The sequence below is a fragment of the Struthio camelus genome, chromosome 9 (assembly GCF_040807025.1).
Source record: "Struthio camelus isolate bStrCam1 chromosome 9, bStrCam1.hap1, whole genome shotgun sequence".
Classification (NCBI taxonomy): domain Eukaryota; kingdom Metazoa; phylum Chordata; class Aves; order Struthioniformes; family Struthionidae; genus Struthio; species Struthio camelus.
In genome coordinates this window covers 4063976-4076057 of record NC_090950.1, presented here as the reverse complement: position 1 = coordinate 4076057, position 12082 = coordinate 4063976, and the positions used below count along the sequence as shown (strand labels likewise).

The 12082-nt window shown below is 61.5% G+C and overlaps 1 protein-coding gene across 1 annotated transcript; it reads left to right on the top strand.

The window, feature by feature from the left end:
- Positions 1-1068: 1068 nt before the first annotated feature.
- On the top strand, positions 1069-11438 carry ESPNL (espin like). Its single transcript, XM_068954850.1, is given in 4 exon segments — positions 1069-2433; positions 6935-8048; positions 9294-9467; positions 9556-11438. Coding segments are annotated over 3 exon segments (1725 nt in total). The 5' UTR covers positions 1069-2433; positions 6935-7943; the 3' UTR covers positions 11002-11438.
- The last annotated feature ends 644 nt before the right edge of the window (positions 11439-12082 follow it).

Here is a 12082-nt window from a genome sequence, read left to right as displayed (position 1 = left end):
CTCCCTCCGTCTTGAGGACAGGTCACGAGCTCTACATCTCTTTCCTTTGTAGGACTTGATGTCTTCAGAAGAGGACTTTCCAGAGGATGGTGGCTTTTCCCCTGGCGCCAGCCCGAGCCACAGGCAGCAGGCAACGCCACCGGATGCCTCTGAAGACTTGCAGTGCTCCATCTGCCTGAGCACGCTTGACAACACCGCCTACGTCACCGTCTGCATGCACAGGTTCTGCTTTGGCTGCATCCGGCAGTTGTCAGCCACCAGAGCCGAGTGCCCGCTCTGCCAGCGGCCTTTCCGCTCTGTCCTGCACAGGGCGCAAGCTGACGACGATTACCAGGAGTACCGCACCAGGCGCTCTTCTGCTGGCCGTCGAGGAGGGAAATTTTGTTCCCGCTCTGCAGCAAGGAGGGCCCGAAGCAGGTCCCCGAGGCGTGACGGTGACGGCCCCAGCAGGGTTCAGCACACGAGGGGCTATGACTCCCTGGCGAGGAGCCGGTGGCGACGGAGCAGAGCCCAGAGGATGGCTCCTGCTGGTGGTTGGGCAAGACCCAGAGCCAGGGGCCGATTGCGGCAGAGGTCCCGCAGCACCGGCACCAGGAGACAGGAGGCACCATCTCTAGGCTGGCACCGCAGCAGGTCCCCCAGGCGAGGCGACGAGCTCTGCGAGAGATTTATGGTCAGGGCGGTGTGCGAGCCCCCAGCTTGGTGGAGAAGGCAGGGGAGCGTGGCTCCCAGTGACGGGCCAGCTCCCAGCGTTGAAATGGAAGTGGTGGCCTTATTTCTTGTTGTCTTGTGCAACATGTTGTTATTGCCCCATTTCCACACTTTCTTCTAGAAGTCCCTGTTGCCAGCAGCTGCCTGGGGGCTCGGGGCAGGCTGTGGCAGGGCAGAGATGGAGGAGAGGAGCGGGGGCTGCAGTTCCCTTCGCTGTGGAAAGCGAGGCCTGAACCGACGCAGCAGAGTCTAGCAGAGGGCCCGGGTGCCCGTGAGGCTCTCGTGCCTCCTTCCGTGTTGGGCCGTGTGTTGAATACAGGACAGGAAGCACCTGCTGCCTGGAAGCAACATTCTTGTCTCTGTGGTGAGTTTGTTGAACCCTGGGCTGACAAAGAGCGACTAGACTTGAAAGAGGCCCAAGGAGGGGAGGAGCTGGTGGAGGGAGCTGCTGGTGCCTCCACCCCAGACCAGCCAGACTTCTCGCAGGAGCTGACATCTGTCCAGGTGACTTGGGGCCGGTTCCGTTTGTGCCCCTGGCAAAACTGCCGCGCGCCCCAGAGACCGGCGAACCCGGCGCGCGCCACCTCCCTCACCCGCGCGCAAATAGAGACTTTATTCCCCCAAGGGCAGCTTTGCTCTGGGCAGCCACCTCCGGATGTGGCTCCCGGGCGGAAGGGCTTGGTGGAGGAGTCTCCCTCACGCTCCCCTCCACGCGGAGAGCCCCAGGAGACACCTGGAGCCGCAGCACGAGCAGCGGCACTCGGAAATCTCTGCTCCCCCTCTTCTGCCTCAGCCCAGGCTGGCTGCGGGGAGGGCCGAGGGGCTGCAGGGCCCGCAGCCATCGCGGGGAGCCCAGCTGCTGCGTTGCCCCCAGCCCAGCGCCAGCCACGGGCCCCACGGCCTTCCCACCCCGCAAGCAGGCGGACAGCAGGCTCCAGCCTTTGGGGGTTTGCTCGGGCTCTTCCTACTCAGGGCGTGTTGCTGCCTGGGACTGGGCCAGGCTTTCTGTTGGCTGGACGAGGGGAGAGCAGTGGGTGTTGCTCAGCTCACCTGTAGAAAGGCTTTTGGTGGCTGCCTCCCACAACATCCTCCTCGCAAAGTTGATGAGGTACAGGTTAGGTGAATGGAGAGTGAGGAGGGTCTAAAGCTGGCTGACCTGGGGGGCTCAGAGGCTTGTGATCAGCAGCACAGAGGTCAGCTGGAGGCAGCCGCTAGTGGAGGACCTCGGGGCCCATGCTGGGGCCAATGCTGATGAGCACCTTCATTAATGTCCTGGAGGATGGGACAGAGGGCAAGCCTGCAGCAAGCGTGCAGATGGTAGTGAACGGGGAGGAGGGCTTGAGGCAGCCGTTGGCTGGGCCACCATTCAGCAGGCCCTCAGCAGGCTGGAGAAATGGGCTGAAGGGAACCTCCTGAAGTTCAGCTCCAGAAAATGCCTGCCCCTCTGTCTCCCAGAGTTCCCTCCACCTTGGAGAGAGGTGGTTTGTCCCCTCTCCTCAGCAGTGGGGGAACCACATCCGGAGGGCTGTGCCCACTCCTGAGCGCCCAGGACAAGAGAGACATGGTCGAACTGGAGCGAGTCCAGCGTAGGGCTACGAAGGTGATTGAGAGACTGGAGCTTCTGTAGCTCGAGGAGAGGCTGAGAGAGCTGGGACAGTTCAGCCTGGAGAAGAGGAGGCTCAGGGGGAGCTTCTCCATGTGTCCTTGTCCACGAGAAGGAGGGTAAGTAAGATGGAGCCAGAATCCTCTCTGTGGTGCCCAGTGACAGGACCAGAGGCAATGGACAGCCAGTCACCACACACTACTTCAGTACTGGAAATCCCTTGGAAACACAAGGAAAACCCTTTTCATTCTGAGGGTGATCAAATGCTGCAACAGCTTTCCCAGAGAGACTGTGGAGTCTCCCTCCTTGGAGCTATTCAAAACCCACCTAGACAGTCCTTGGCAGACTGCACTAGCTGACCTGGCTTTTAGCAGGAAGGTGTATTTGACATAAAGGGGGAAAAAAAAAGCAAAAGCCTCCCCGGCAACGTCAGAAGCACCCAGATGAGGATGGCAGGGCAGATGCCATGTGACCTCCAGCAGCATTACCTGGTGCAGTGGCTTGTGCTGGCTGCAGGCAAAATGCCGTCATCCCCTGGAAAGTCCTCCCTCCTCTGCCAACAGCCTCTGCCGACGGCACGTCCTGGAAAGCACAGAGCTGCACAGCTCGTGCCAGTAGCCAGAGCAGGCCTGAGAGCTGGGCTGCCTTGCAAACTGCATGCAAACCTCCTCCTGCCCTGCAAGCAGCTCCACTCTGGCCCTCAGCCCAGCACAGACCTCGTGGGGCTGCACCTTGAGGAAGCTGCTGTCGTGCTGGGGTAGGCTCAAGTCCTGTCGTGGCCCCAGGTATTTGCCCAGCCGGGTGCCAGGAGGGGGAAGAAGAGAGAGACTCAGTCCTGTCCCATCACAGCCCTAACCCCCAGGGCAGGGCAGCTCCCTGCACTGCCGCAGCAAGAGAGGTGCAAGGGGTCAGGGTTGTGGAGTCCAGCTGGGTCTTGGCTTACCGGTCATACCTCTGGCCTCCAGGGCTGAGGCTGCAGTGATGGCCAGGGCCAGCTGGCCGCTCCTGCGTGCCTGAGCATCTCCCCAGGCTGGAAGGGATGAGGCAGTGTGGGGCAGCATGGGGGAGGCTGGGTTTGCAGCAGGGAGGGCTGGATCTAGGGGAGCTGCCCAGAGCCACCCGCAGCCCCCAACAACATGGCGCTGCCATCTGAGCTGCCGGCCTGGAAAGCAAGGGGAGAGGGCTGCAATGGGACAGGATTGAGTCTCCCTCTTCTCCTTGCACTGGGCTGCGTGAGATCCCTATAAGAGAGCCCTAATGCCTCCCCTCCAAACTCAGGGCCCTTTCCTGCTCCCCTCTGACTAGGGATGACATGGAGGGAGGTGCCCCAGCACTTACCCATCGGCAGCAGAGCATAGTGGGGCGGCAGCACCCCTGGATGGATGCCAGGCCCCCGCTGCTGGCCTGGTTCAGGCCCTTCCTCAGGGCCGGTAGCAGAGAAGCCCCCAGCATCCAGGACCACACTGGGGGCTGCCTGCTCCCCCCCCCGCCCCAAAAGGGCACCAGCCCTGAGCACCTTCCAGCACTGCAGCACCAAACCATCCCTGCACATGGCTGTGATGAAGCCAGTAATGGTCCCTACCAGCTCTACCCACAACATCAGCCAGGACTAAGGGCCCCAGGCCCGAGCTTAAATGGAGCCCCCTCATACCAATGGGCTGTGGGTGGGGGTGCCAGGTGAGGCCGATCAAGAGAACGAAGGCCTCTTAGTGCCCTCAGGGTCCAGGCAGATGGAAGCAGTGAGACAAACTTCACAGAGATTTACCTCAGAAGCTGCTCCCGGTGACTCCAGTACACTACATCCCTCTGACTGGAGCGTGAGGGTCCCTCCCCAGCACCCCATATGTGAGCCAAAGCAGTCACCTGGCTAGCAGGTTGCTGCCAGCCACCTCCATGGTGGGGGTGGGAGATGCCTTCTTGCTCAAGCGTCCCCACTCTCCCCTGGAGACATATATGTGCCCCAGCCACCCTGGCAGGAGCGTGCTTTCCCAAGACTGTAGCCCCATTGAAGGCAAGCAGGAGGAAGTGGTTCTTCATGCACAGGGTGGCAGATGGTGGAGGACCTCTCAGGAGGAGGTGGGGGCTGCGAGAAGTTGGCATGGGTACAGGGGGTGAGCAGACCGGTTCTGCCATTAGTGTGGATAAGGCTATGGGCTTCTATGCCATATTGGTTCAGAATAAGGTATGGTAGGACCTGCACTACCATTGCAGAGGTGGACCATTGCTCTGTGCCATTGTGGCCATTCATACCCACTAGGCATCTTTAGGAAAGAGTGGTTTCTTTGGGCCATCCTAGGAGGGAGAGAAGGGATGGGAATGGGAAGCTGGTGGAGGCAGAAATGGAGCATGTGGGATTGCCCAGCACATTCTGTGTTGTTGTGGGCATTTCCAGAGACCAAAAAAAAAAAAATCACTGTTGCTGCTTTGGTACTTAACAAAAACTCCCTTTGACTAACATTCACTTGTCAGAGGTTCCAGGCCTCACTGGTTTTGGACGTGACCTTTTCTGTCCTTCACCCAAGCTCAATATGGGAGAGGGGAGCAGGATGTTTGCGAGCTAGTTTCTGGTATCTGGAGGAAGAGCTGACCCCCACAGCGCTTTTGGCAAAATCCCCACTTCACATGGAAGCTGGCAGACCTTCAGCTCTCACCCTCTGTGCTAGGAACAAGACCTGAGAGGGCTCACGTGCGTCTCATGTCACGGCTTGTGACATCTGTCCAGTTAACCTGAGACACGTAGCACCTTCTGCATCGGGCTGTGTTCCCGTGTTTCATACTACATCCCCCATCAATATTGCAGGACACAGTGCTGCCTCCAGTCCAGCCGGCACAGCGCAGCCTGCTCTCGCAGTGAGCAAAGTCCTGCATTGGCAGGACGTGTTCTCACAATGACCAGCCCAGCTAGTTCACTGCTCTTTGAGGTCTTCCAGGAAACGTGCTCCCGAATTTAGGCCTTTTGAAGAGATTGGGACTGGTTTTACATGCTTAGAGTCATTTCTCTGGCTGATGTAAATCAAGATGGCCTTTTTGAGCACTGGCACTCTGTTGATGGAAACTAGCTGAAGGTTGGACCAAACAATCCAACATACAAACCAAGGCCAAAGTTCTGTTTTGTGGTGCTGATGGCTGTATTGCGAGGTGAAATCAGTTAATTCCCCTGTAGTCCCTGTAGTTCCTATGATTTCATAGTAGCTACTCTGATTTAGGTCATTAAATACAAACTTTGGCACCAATCTTTAGGTCACGTGTAGGCGTCTTGGCCAGTACTTGCTCCCATCTCCCCCTGAGCCCCCATGAGGAGAGGAGAGGAGCGGGGTGCTCTGCATTTTTGAACTTTTACCACGCTGGGGCATGTGTCAGCCGAATAGTGCCTGCCCCTTCAGTCCAAGGGCACTGTGGCCATGGGGCGTCACTGGGCAGATGGCCTGGTTTGAGCCAGACTGGGCAGTGGGACAGCTCAGAGGTCATGCAGGGAGCAGAGATGTGGCAGCCCAAGTGAGAGCAGGGGGCAGCAGCTTCGGGCAGCCCGACACTTCCCACTGTATCAGCCTGCCTGGGCTGGGGAGAGATTAGACTCCGAATCTGTAATGGAGCGTCGCAGGGCGATTAGTGTTTGAAGGCTTTGATCTCCTGCTTCTTGATTTTATTCCAGCCCCTCGATTGAATTTCGCTCATGTAACTGAGCTCCACTAATCCATTCTGTCCATATATAATGGATGGGGGCTGAGTGAAGAAACACAAACATCACTGAATATCGGTAACAAATGTTAGGGAAGCAGTGAGACAGATCCCTCCCCTGAAGATCCCTTCCTGCCCTGCGCAAAGGGAAAGGAAACTCAGCTGGTGCCTGCTCTCCTTTGCTGGCCAACACAAAGCGGTTCCTACACCCCTCAGGCTGTGCACATAACCTCCCTCCCCAGCGGCAGTAACAGCTCCCAGAACCGAGCTGTGGCTGCAGAGCAAGAAGCTGCTTCTGCAAACAGGAGGTTGATGGGACCGTGCCTGTGATTGTAGGTGTTGGTGTATAGGTATGTGCCAATGGGTGCCAGTGCATAGTCTCTGGGCAGGAGTGGGAGAAAGAGGGTGGCAGATGAGCCTGGGTGAGCCCTGTGCAGCAGCCGTGCCACGGTCTGTTCCCCCGTCCTGCTGATGGTGATGGAGGCACCATCCTGGGGAGGCCACAGATCTCCTGTGTACCTGTCTTCTCCCATTTGGCCATGATGCCTACAGTTTGCCAGTCTGGGGATGCCCTGAAGACTTGGCAGAACTGAGCCGCAGAATCTTTCGCTGAAACTCCTCAGCTTAAGGACATGGTACTCCCAAAAAGGATGGGCTGGAAAAGGAGCCAGGGATGTATCTCAGCCAAGGCTTTGTGGTCAGAAGATCATTTTTGGATGAAACTCTTCATCCAATGTCAAATGTGACAGGGCCATTCCCCAGAGGCCCAGGGAGCAGGAGGGACAACGGGAATGAGGCAGGACGAGGGTCGGAGCAACCATCTAAAGATAGTTTCCTCTGAAAGCACCAGTCCCACCCACTGGGCACAGCATTGCCACTTGATGCCCCTCCGTCAAATATTAATGCGATGTTAATTGTGCTCTCTGTCCTACTCTCCTTCAGCTGCAAACGTGCTCCTTGTCCAGCTCCGGCAGCAGAGCCGGGCCAGGCTCTGCAGCCCTTCGGACCTCTCTCTCGCCCCCCAGGATCCCTGCTTCAGGTGGTCCCTAGACGGGGCAGCAGGCCCACGCTGGGTACGTATTGCTCTCTGCACAGGACATTTCGGGGAGTTAGCTGCATTAGGCACCCTCATTTTGTTATTGTCCTGGTGCTGGTAGCATGCCCTGACAGGGGAGAGGACAGGGTCCAGCATTTCCCCTGGCGAATGGGTACGGTGCCGTCCCTCCGGCGACCGCAGGCAAGGAGCCCTCAGCACTTGGCTTTTCAAACTCAGCCTACCTGGGGATTTTCTTCTCTAGTTTTTTCCCCCTCCTCTGTGGACAGTTCAAATGTAGATACGTTGAGGTACGCACCCTCGGCAGCTGCCGTTCCTCTTTTCGACCTGAGCCTGCTGCTGAGCACTGAAGTTGGCTACGTCAGGGCAGTTATTGCCACTCTTTGCAGTGCTTTGGCTTGCTTTCTTCTTCACATCTCAAACTACTCCTGCTTAACTTCTCCTCCTTGGTCCTGTTGGCAGAGACCTCCGCAGCCCAGCAGCTCGGGCCTTTTCTCCATCATCAGCTCCCACACCCAGAGGTGTGGCCAAAAGCAAGGAAAGCTATGGGGCTTGCAGAGAAAAGAGCAGCTGAGCGAGGCCCTGCTGGAGAGAGCGTGGCACGCTCTTGGGCTCAAACTAAATCTTTCTTCCCCTGTGCAAAGAAATACTCCTGGTTCTCCGGCGGCTTCTGCGGTGCACCGCCGTGGGAGGGCAGGGGACAGATCCAGCCGCCTGGTCTAGCAACGTGATCCTTGCCTGCATGGCCGGAGGGCTCAGAAACGTGCTGCCGCGCCGTATCACCTTGCCCAGCGCCACGAAGGCCACTATCGGCCAGATCTTTGGCTCCGGAAAAGCTGTCTGCTAGCGGTGGAAACGGGTTAGTTGCAGATCCCGCCTGACACATTTGCTTCACTAATGAGGCTTATTCTTGTAAAGATAACACCCCGGGGAAGCGAGCGGGCAGCAGCGGGCTCTAGTTCCTTGGGCTTAGCCCAGCGGGAGGTGCAGGGAGAGCCGAGCTCACAGGACGGTGTTTCCTGGGGCCCCGGGTGCCTCCGTAGCCGGCGGTCCGGCCGGACCCCAGGGTGCCAGCTCAGCGCCGGCTCATTGCGCCCGTTCAGAGGCGCTGGGCTCGGCTTGATGATATCCTGAAAAAGCGTTTCTCCCCGCGGCGGCCGGGTAAGCTCCGGGCACGGGGAGAAGGTCCTCACGGCAAGCACGGACGCGCGGGTCCTCGCCCTGCCGCGGCTCCGCGAGCGTCTCGGGCCTCTGCGGTTCCTCCATCCCTTTCCCCGCCTATGAAGGGAGCGCGGGCGGCTCTTGCCTGGGGACGAGTGTCCTCGCCCGCGTTGGCCGGCAGGGCGAAGGCTGGGAGGATGGCCGCCCACCCCGCGCGTGGCCCGCGTGTAGCCCGTCGCAGGCTTCGTTTGCAGCGTCGCCGCCTTCGGTTTGAGACGAGCCGGTGTGCAAAGGCGGGTAAAAGCGGTAGTGTGATTTTTATCGGGACGGGGTGGGGGGGAAAAACAAAAACGGAAGGAAAGGGGGAAACGTGAAGAAGTGCGAATGTGACACTTCCGGCTCTGATTTTTCATTTCGGGGAGGGGACAGCCACTTTTTTTCCCTCCGGTCGCCTTGAAACTGGACACGGGTACGTGGCCCACCAGCCCTGGCGCCTGCCCAATCAGGTCAGGAAAGCGGAGCCGGTAGTCGCAGCCGTGTCGGCTGTGTAAGGGCACCCGGGCTCGGCGGGGTAGGAAACCGGCCAGGCAGTCGGCGGGCTGAGCTGAGCTGAGGCCTCCTTCGCCCGAGCTATAAGCAAGGCCCCGTGGTGGGTCGCCCGCTGTGCCCTGCCAAACCTGCCCAGGGCTTGAGGACCGTCTTGGCCTGGCGCTCGCAGCCTGCGCTGAGCCTGTGAAAACGCAGGTCTCTTCAGGGAGGGAGAAGGGTTGCGTTTCCCTACGCAAAGGCCTCTCGCGGGACGATGAAGCCCAGCGAGTCCAGCAGATCGCTCCTGGCGGAGCTGAAGGCCCGGAGACCCATGCAGCGGGCCAGGATCCCGGCGCCCTTCACGGACCCGGTACGTCCCCCGGCTCCTTCCGGCGGCTACGTCCTCCCAAAGGGCGACTATCCGCCCGCCGGGCCGGCCAAGGGGAGCGCCTCCCAAAACCCCGCGCGGCAGGCTAACGCGCCCTGCCTGCCCGCCCTGCCCAGGGCAGGACGGCCGCACCCAGGCAAGGGAACCTGCCCCGGGCCGGGCCGGACCCGGCGGACGTCGACGGCCTCGTGCCCACGCACGACGAGCGGGGCCGCCCCATCCCCGAGTGGAAGCGGCAGGTGATGGTGCGGCGGCTGCGGGCCCGCCTGGCGGCCGACGACGCCGCGGCAGGCCAGGTAGGACGCTGGGGTTGAGGGGGGGGAGTCAGTCCGCGGGGGCCGCCCGTCGGCCCGGCAAAGCTTTGCCCACCCCGGGCTTTCAGCGCGAGCCGGGGCGGCCGCCACCCGCCTCTCACGGCCCCCCTGGCCGCAGGGCCTGGGCGGGTGGTGCTTCTCGCCGGCCCGCGACGCCGTGCTGGGCCCCTTCGGGGAGCTGCTGACCGAGGCGGACCTGGCGCAGCTGGAGCGGCAAGTGGAGAGCCTGCGGCTGCGGCGCCGGGGCGAGGAGTACCAGGGCGAGCTGGAGCGGCTGGCGCAGGAGCTGCGCGCCCTCCTGCCCGCCCCGCTGCTCAGCGTCACCGTGCGGAGCCCGCCGCCGGCGCCCGGCCAGCCGCTGCCCCTCTGGTGCAGCCGCCTGGCCGGCGCGGTCGGCAGCCTGGCCCTGCTGCTGGCCAACGCCGAGGGGGCCCGAGCCGCGCCGCCCCCGCCGCCCGCCGGCCCCGCGCCCGCCCTGCCCCGGGTCCCCGGCGGCAGCGCGGCCCAGCGGGAGATCCGGCAGTGCGGCGTCTCTGTCCGCAGCCTCCGCGGCGCCTTCGAGGCCCTGGGGCCCGAGCCGTCCTCGGGGAGCCCGGCGGCCGAGGGGCGGGGTGGGAACAGGGAGGCGGCAACAGCTCGGGAGGTGCCCAGCGGCCTCGGAGAGCCGGCCGGAGGCGAAAGCGAGCCGGGCAGCACGGAGGCGGCCAGCGACTCGGGGATCAGCTGCGAAGAAGGGTTTTCCGATGCCAGTGGGTCTCCGGTGCCGGTGCCGGAGTCGGCGAGCCTCCGGAAGGAGCGGATCGTGATGCTCTTCCTGAGCCACTGGAAGCGGTCTGCCGAGCGCCCGTCCCTGCGCGCCGCGGCCAGGAAAACGCTGGAGTCCCAGCGGGCCCAGAGGGAGGGCGCCAAAGCGGATGAGGCATCCGCGGAGAAGACGACCAACGTAGGCCATCTGGTCCATCAGAGGAACACCATCCAGCAGCTCATCGGCAGCTGGAAGGACGTCACCTCCCACGGCCCCGCGCAGCAGCAGCCCCCCAGCCAGCGTGCCACCTACTCCCCGGAGCAGTTCCTGCCCCACGTCAACGGGGCGCCAGCCGACTACGACAGCCTCACCCTGGACCTCTTCATGCTGGGCTATTTCCGCATCTTGGAGCAGGACCTTTCCCCAGAAGAGCGCCGGGGCCGGCACCTGCTCTGCTTCGAAGTGTTCGACCACCTGGGCCGGCACAGCTGGGAGACGGTGCGCGCCTTCCACCGGGCCGTGACGGATGAGATCGACGCCGGCCGGCGAGGCTGGAAAGACAGCTTCGAAGACATCAAGGCGAGGTATTTTGGCAGCACCAAGGGCTCCACGTGGTGGCTGGGGTCGGGCCGAGGTGCCACAGGAAGCCCTTGGCAGCCCGTGCCCGGCACGCTGGCGCAGAGCCCGCTGCCCCGGCATCGCCCGGGCTGCAGGGCCGCCCTCGCCGGCGTCAGCAATGAGGAGATCTGCAGGTACATCGACCGCAGCTTCGCCTTCTGGAAGGAGAAGGAAGCGGAGATCTTCAGCTTCGAGGAGTGAGGCCGGCAGCCCCCCAGCGCCGGCTTCGTACTGCTGCCCGGGGCGGGTGGCTGGGGCGGTACCAAGGGCAAACACTGCCTCGAGTTTGGGGTGGGGTGGGTTTCCCCTGCCATGCCTTTCCCACACTGAAGCAAATAGGCGGACAACGACCCTGAGACACCTTCATTCTCACGAGAGGTCTCAGGACCAGCAAGGACCTTCTCTGAGGCACCCTGAAACCACAGGCTCCCAGGGATTTAGGTACCCCCCCCCCACACACACACTTTCAGGGCCTTTAGCAGCCTTTCCTAGGCTTCTGCTTTTCCTGCTATTTCAGTTTTTTGCAAGGCAGGCAGCGGATGAAGCGCATGCCATGAGACGGCTGGCGGGAAGAGGGAAGAGGCCGCAGTTGACACCTGGGTATTTTCCACCACAGCTCCCGCTCCCATATCCTTTTTCTCCTGCTGCCTTTTGCAAAGGGCTCGGTTTCCATGGGGACCACGGGCTTAATAAAAGCATTTTGGTGTTGTCTTGAGGAAAAAAAGAAAAAAAATCACTGCAGACCAAACATCTTTCTGATACGGTTCAAGGCTTTTGGGGTGATGGAGAACGCCTTCAGCTGGGGGATCACCCCACCCTTCCCAGCCCAAACGCCCGGACACCCGGGTCCTCCTCTGCCAAGGAAGAAGCCAGCAAAATCCACCCGACGTGGGGGGACAGCATCGCTGCCCCGAGCGCTGGCTGTGCCTGAGGTAGAGGCAGAGATGGGCACAATCTGGGGCCAACCTTGCCCTCGTGCTGTGGTGGCACCCCGCCGCCTTGGCCTCTGGCCCCGGCTCTCGCCTGGGGAGAGAGCTGCTGTGATTTATTTGCAGCCGCCCCCCCGTGGAGGGCCAGGAGAGCTGTTCGGCACTAAGGCGCGAGATAACGGCCTATATTAAGCGGCCAGCGTCACCAGCTGCAGATAGCGGGGGAGAAGCAACATCTCTGGAAGTGGATGGGCTGGATGCTCCCTCTTACGCTTGCGCAACGGTGTCACTGGTCCTGCTGCCCCTGGGGCTGCCAAACCACCGTCCGCAGGTTTCCCCAGCCCCTCCCCGGC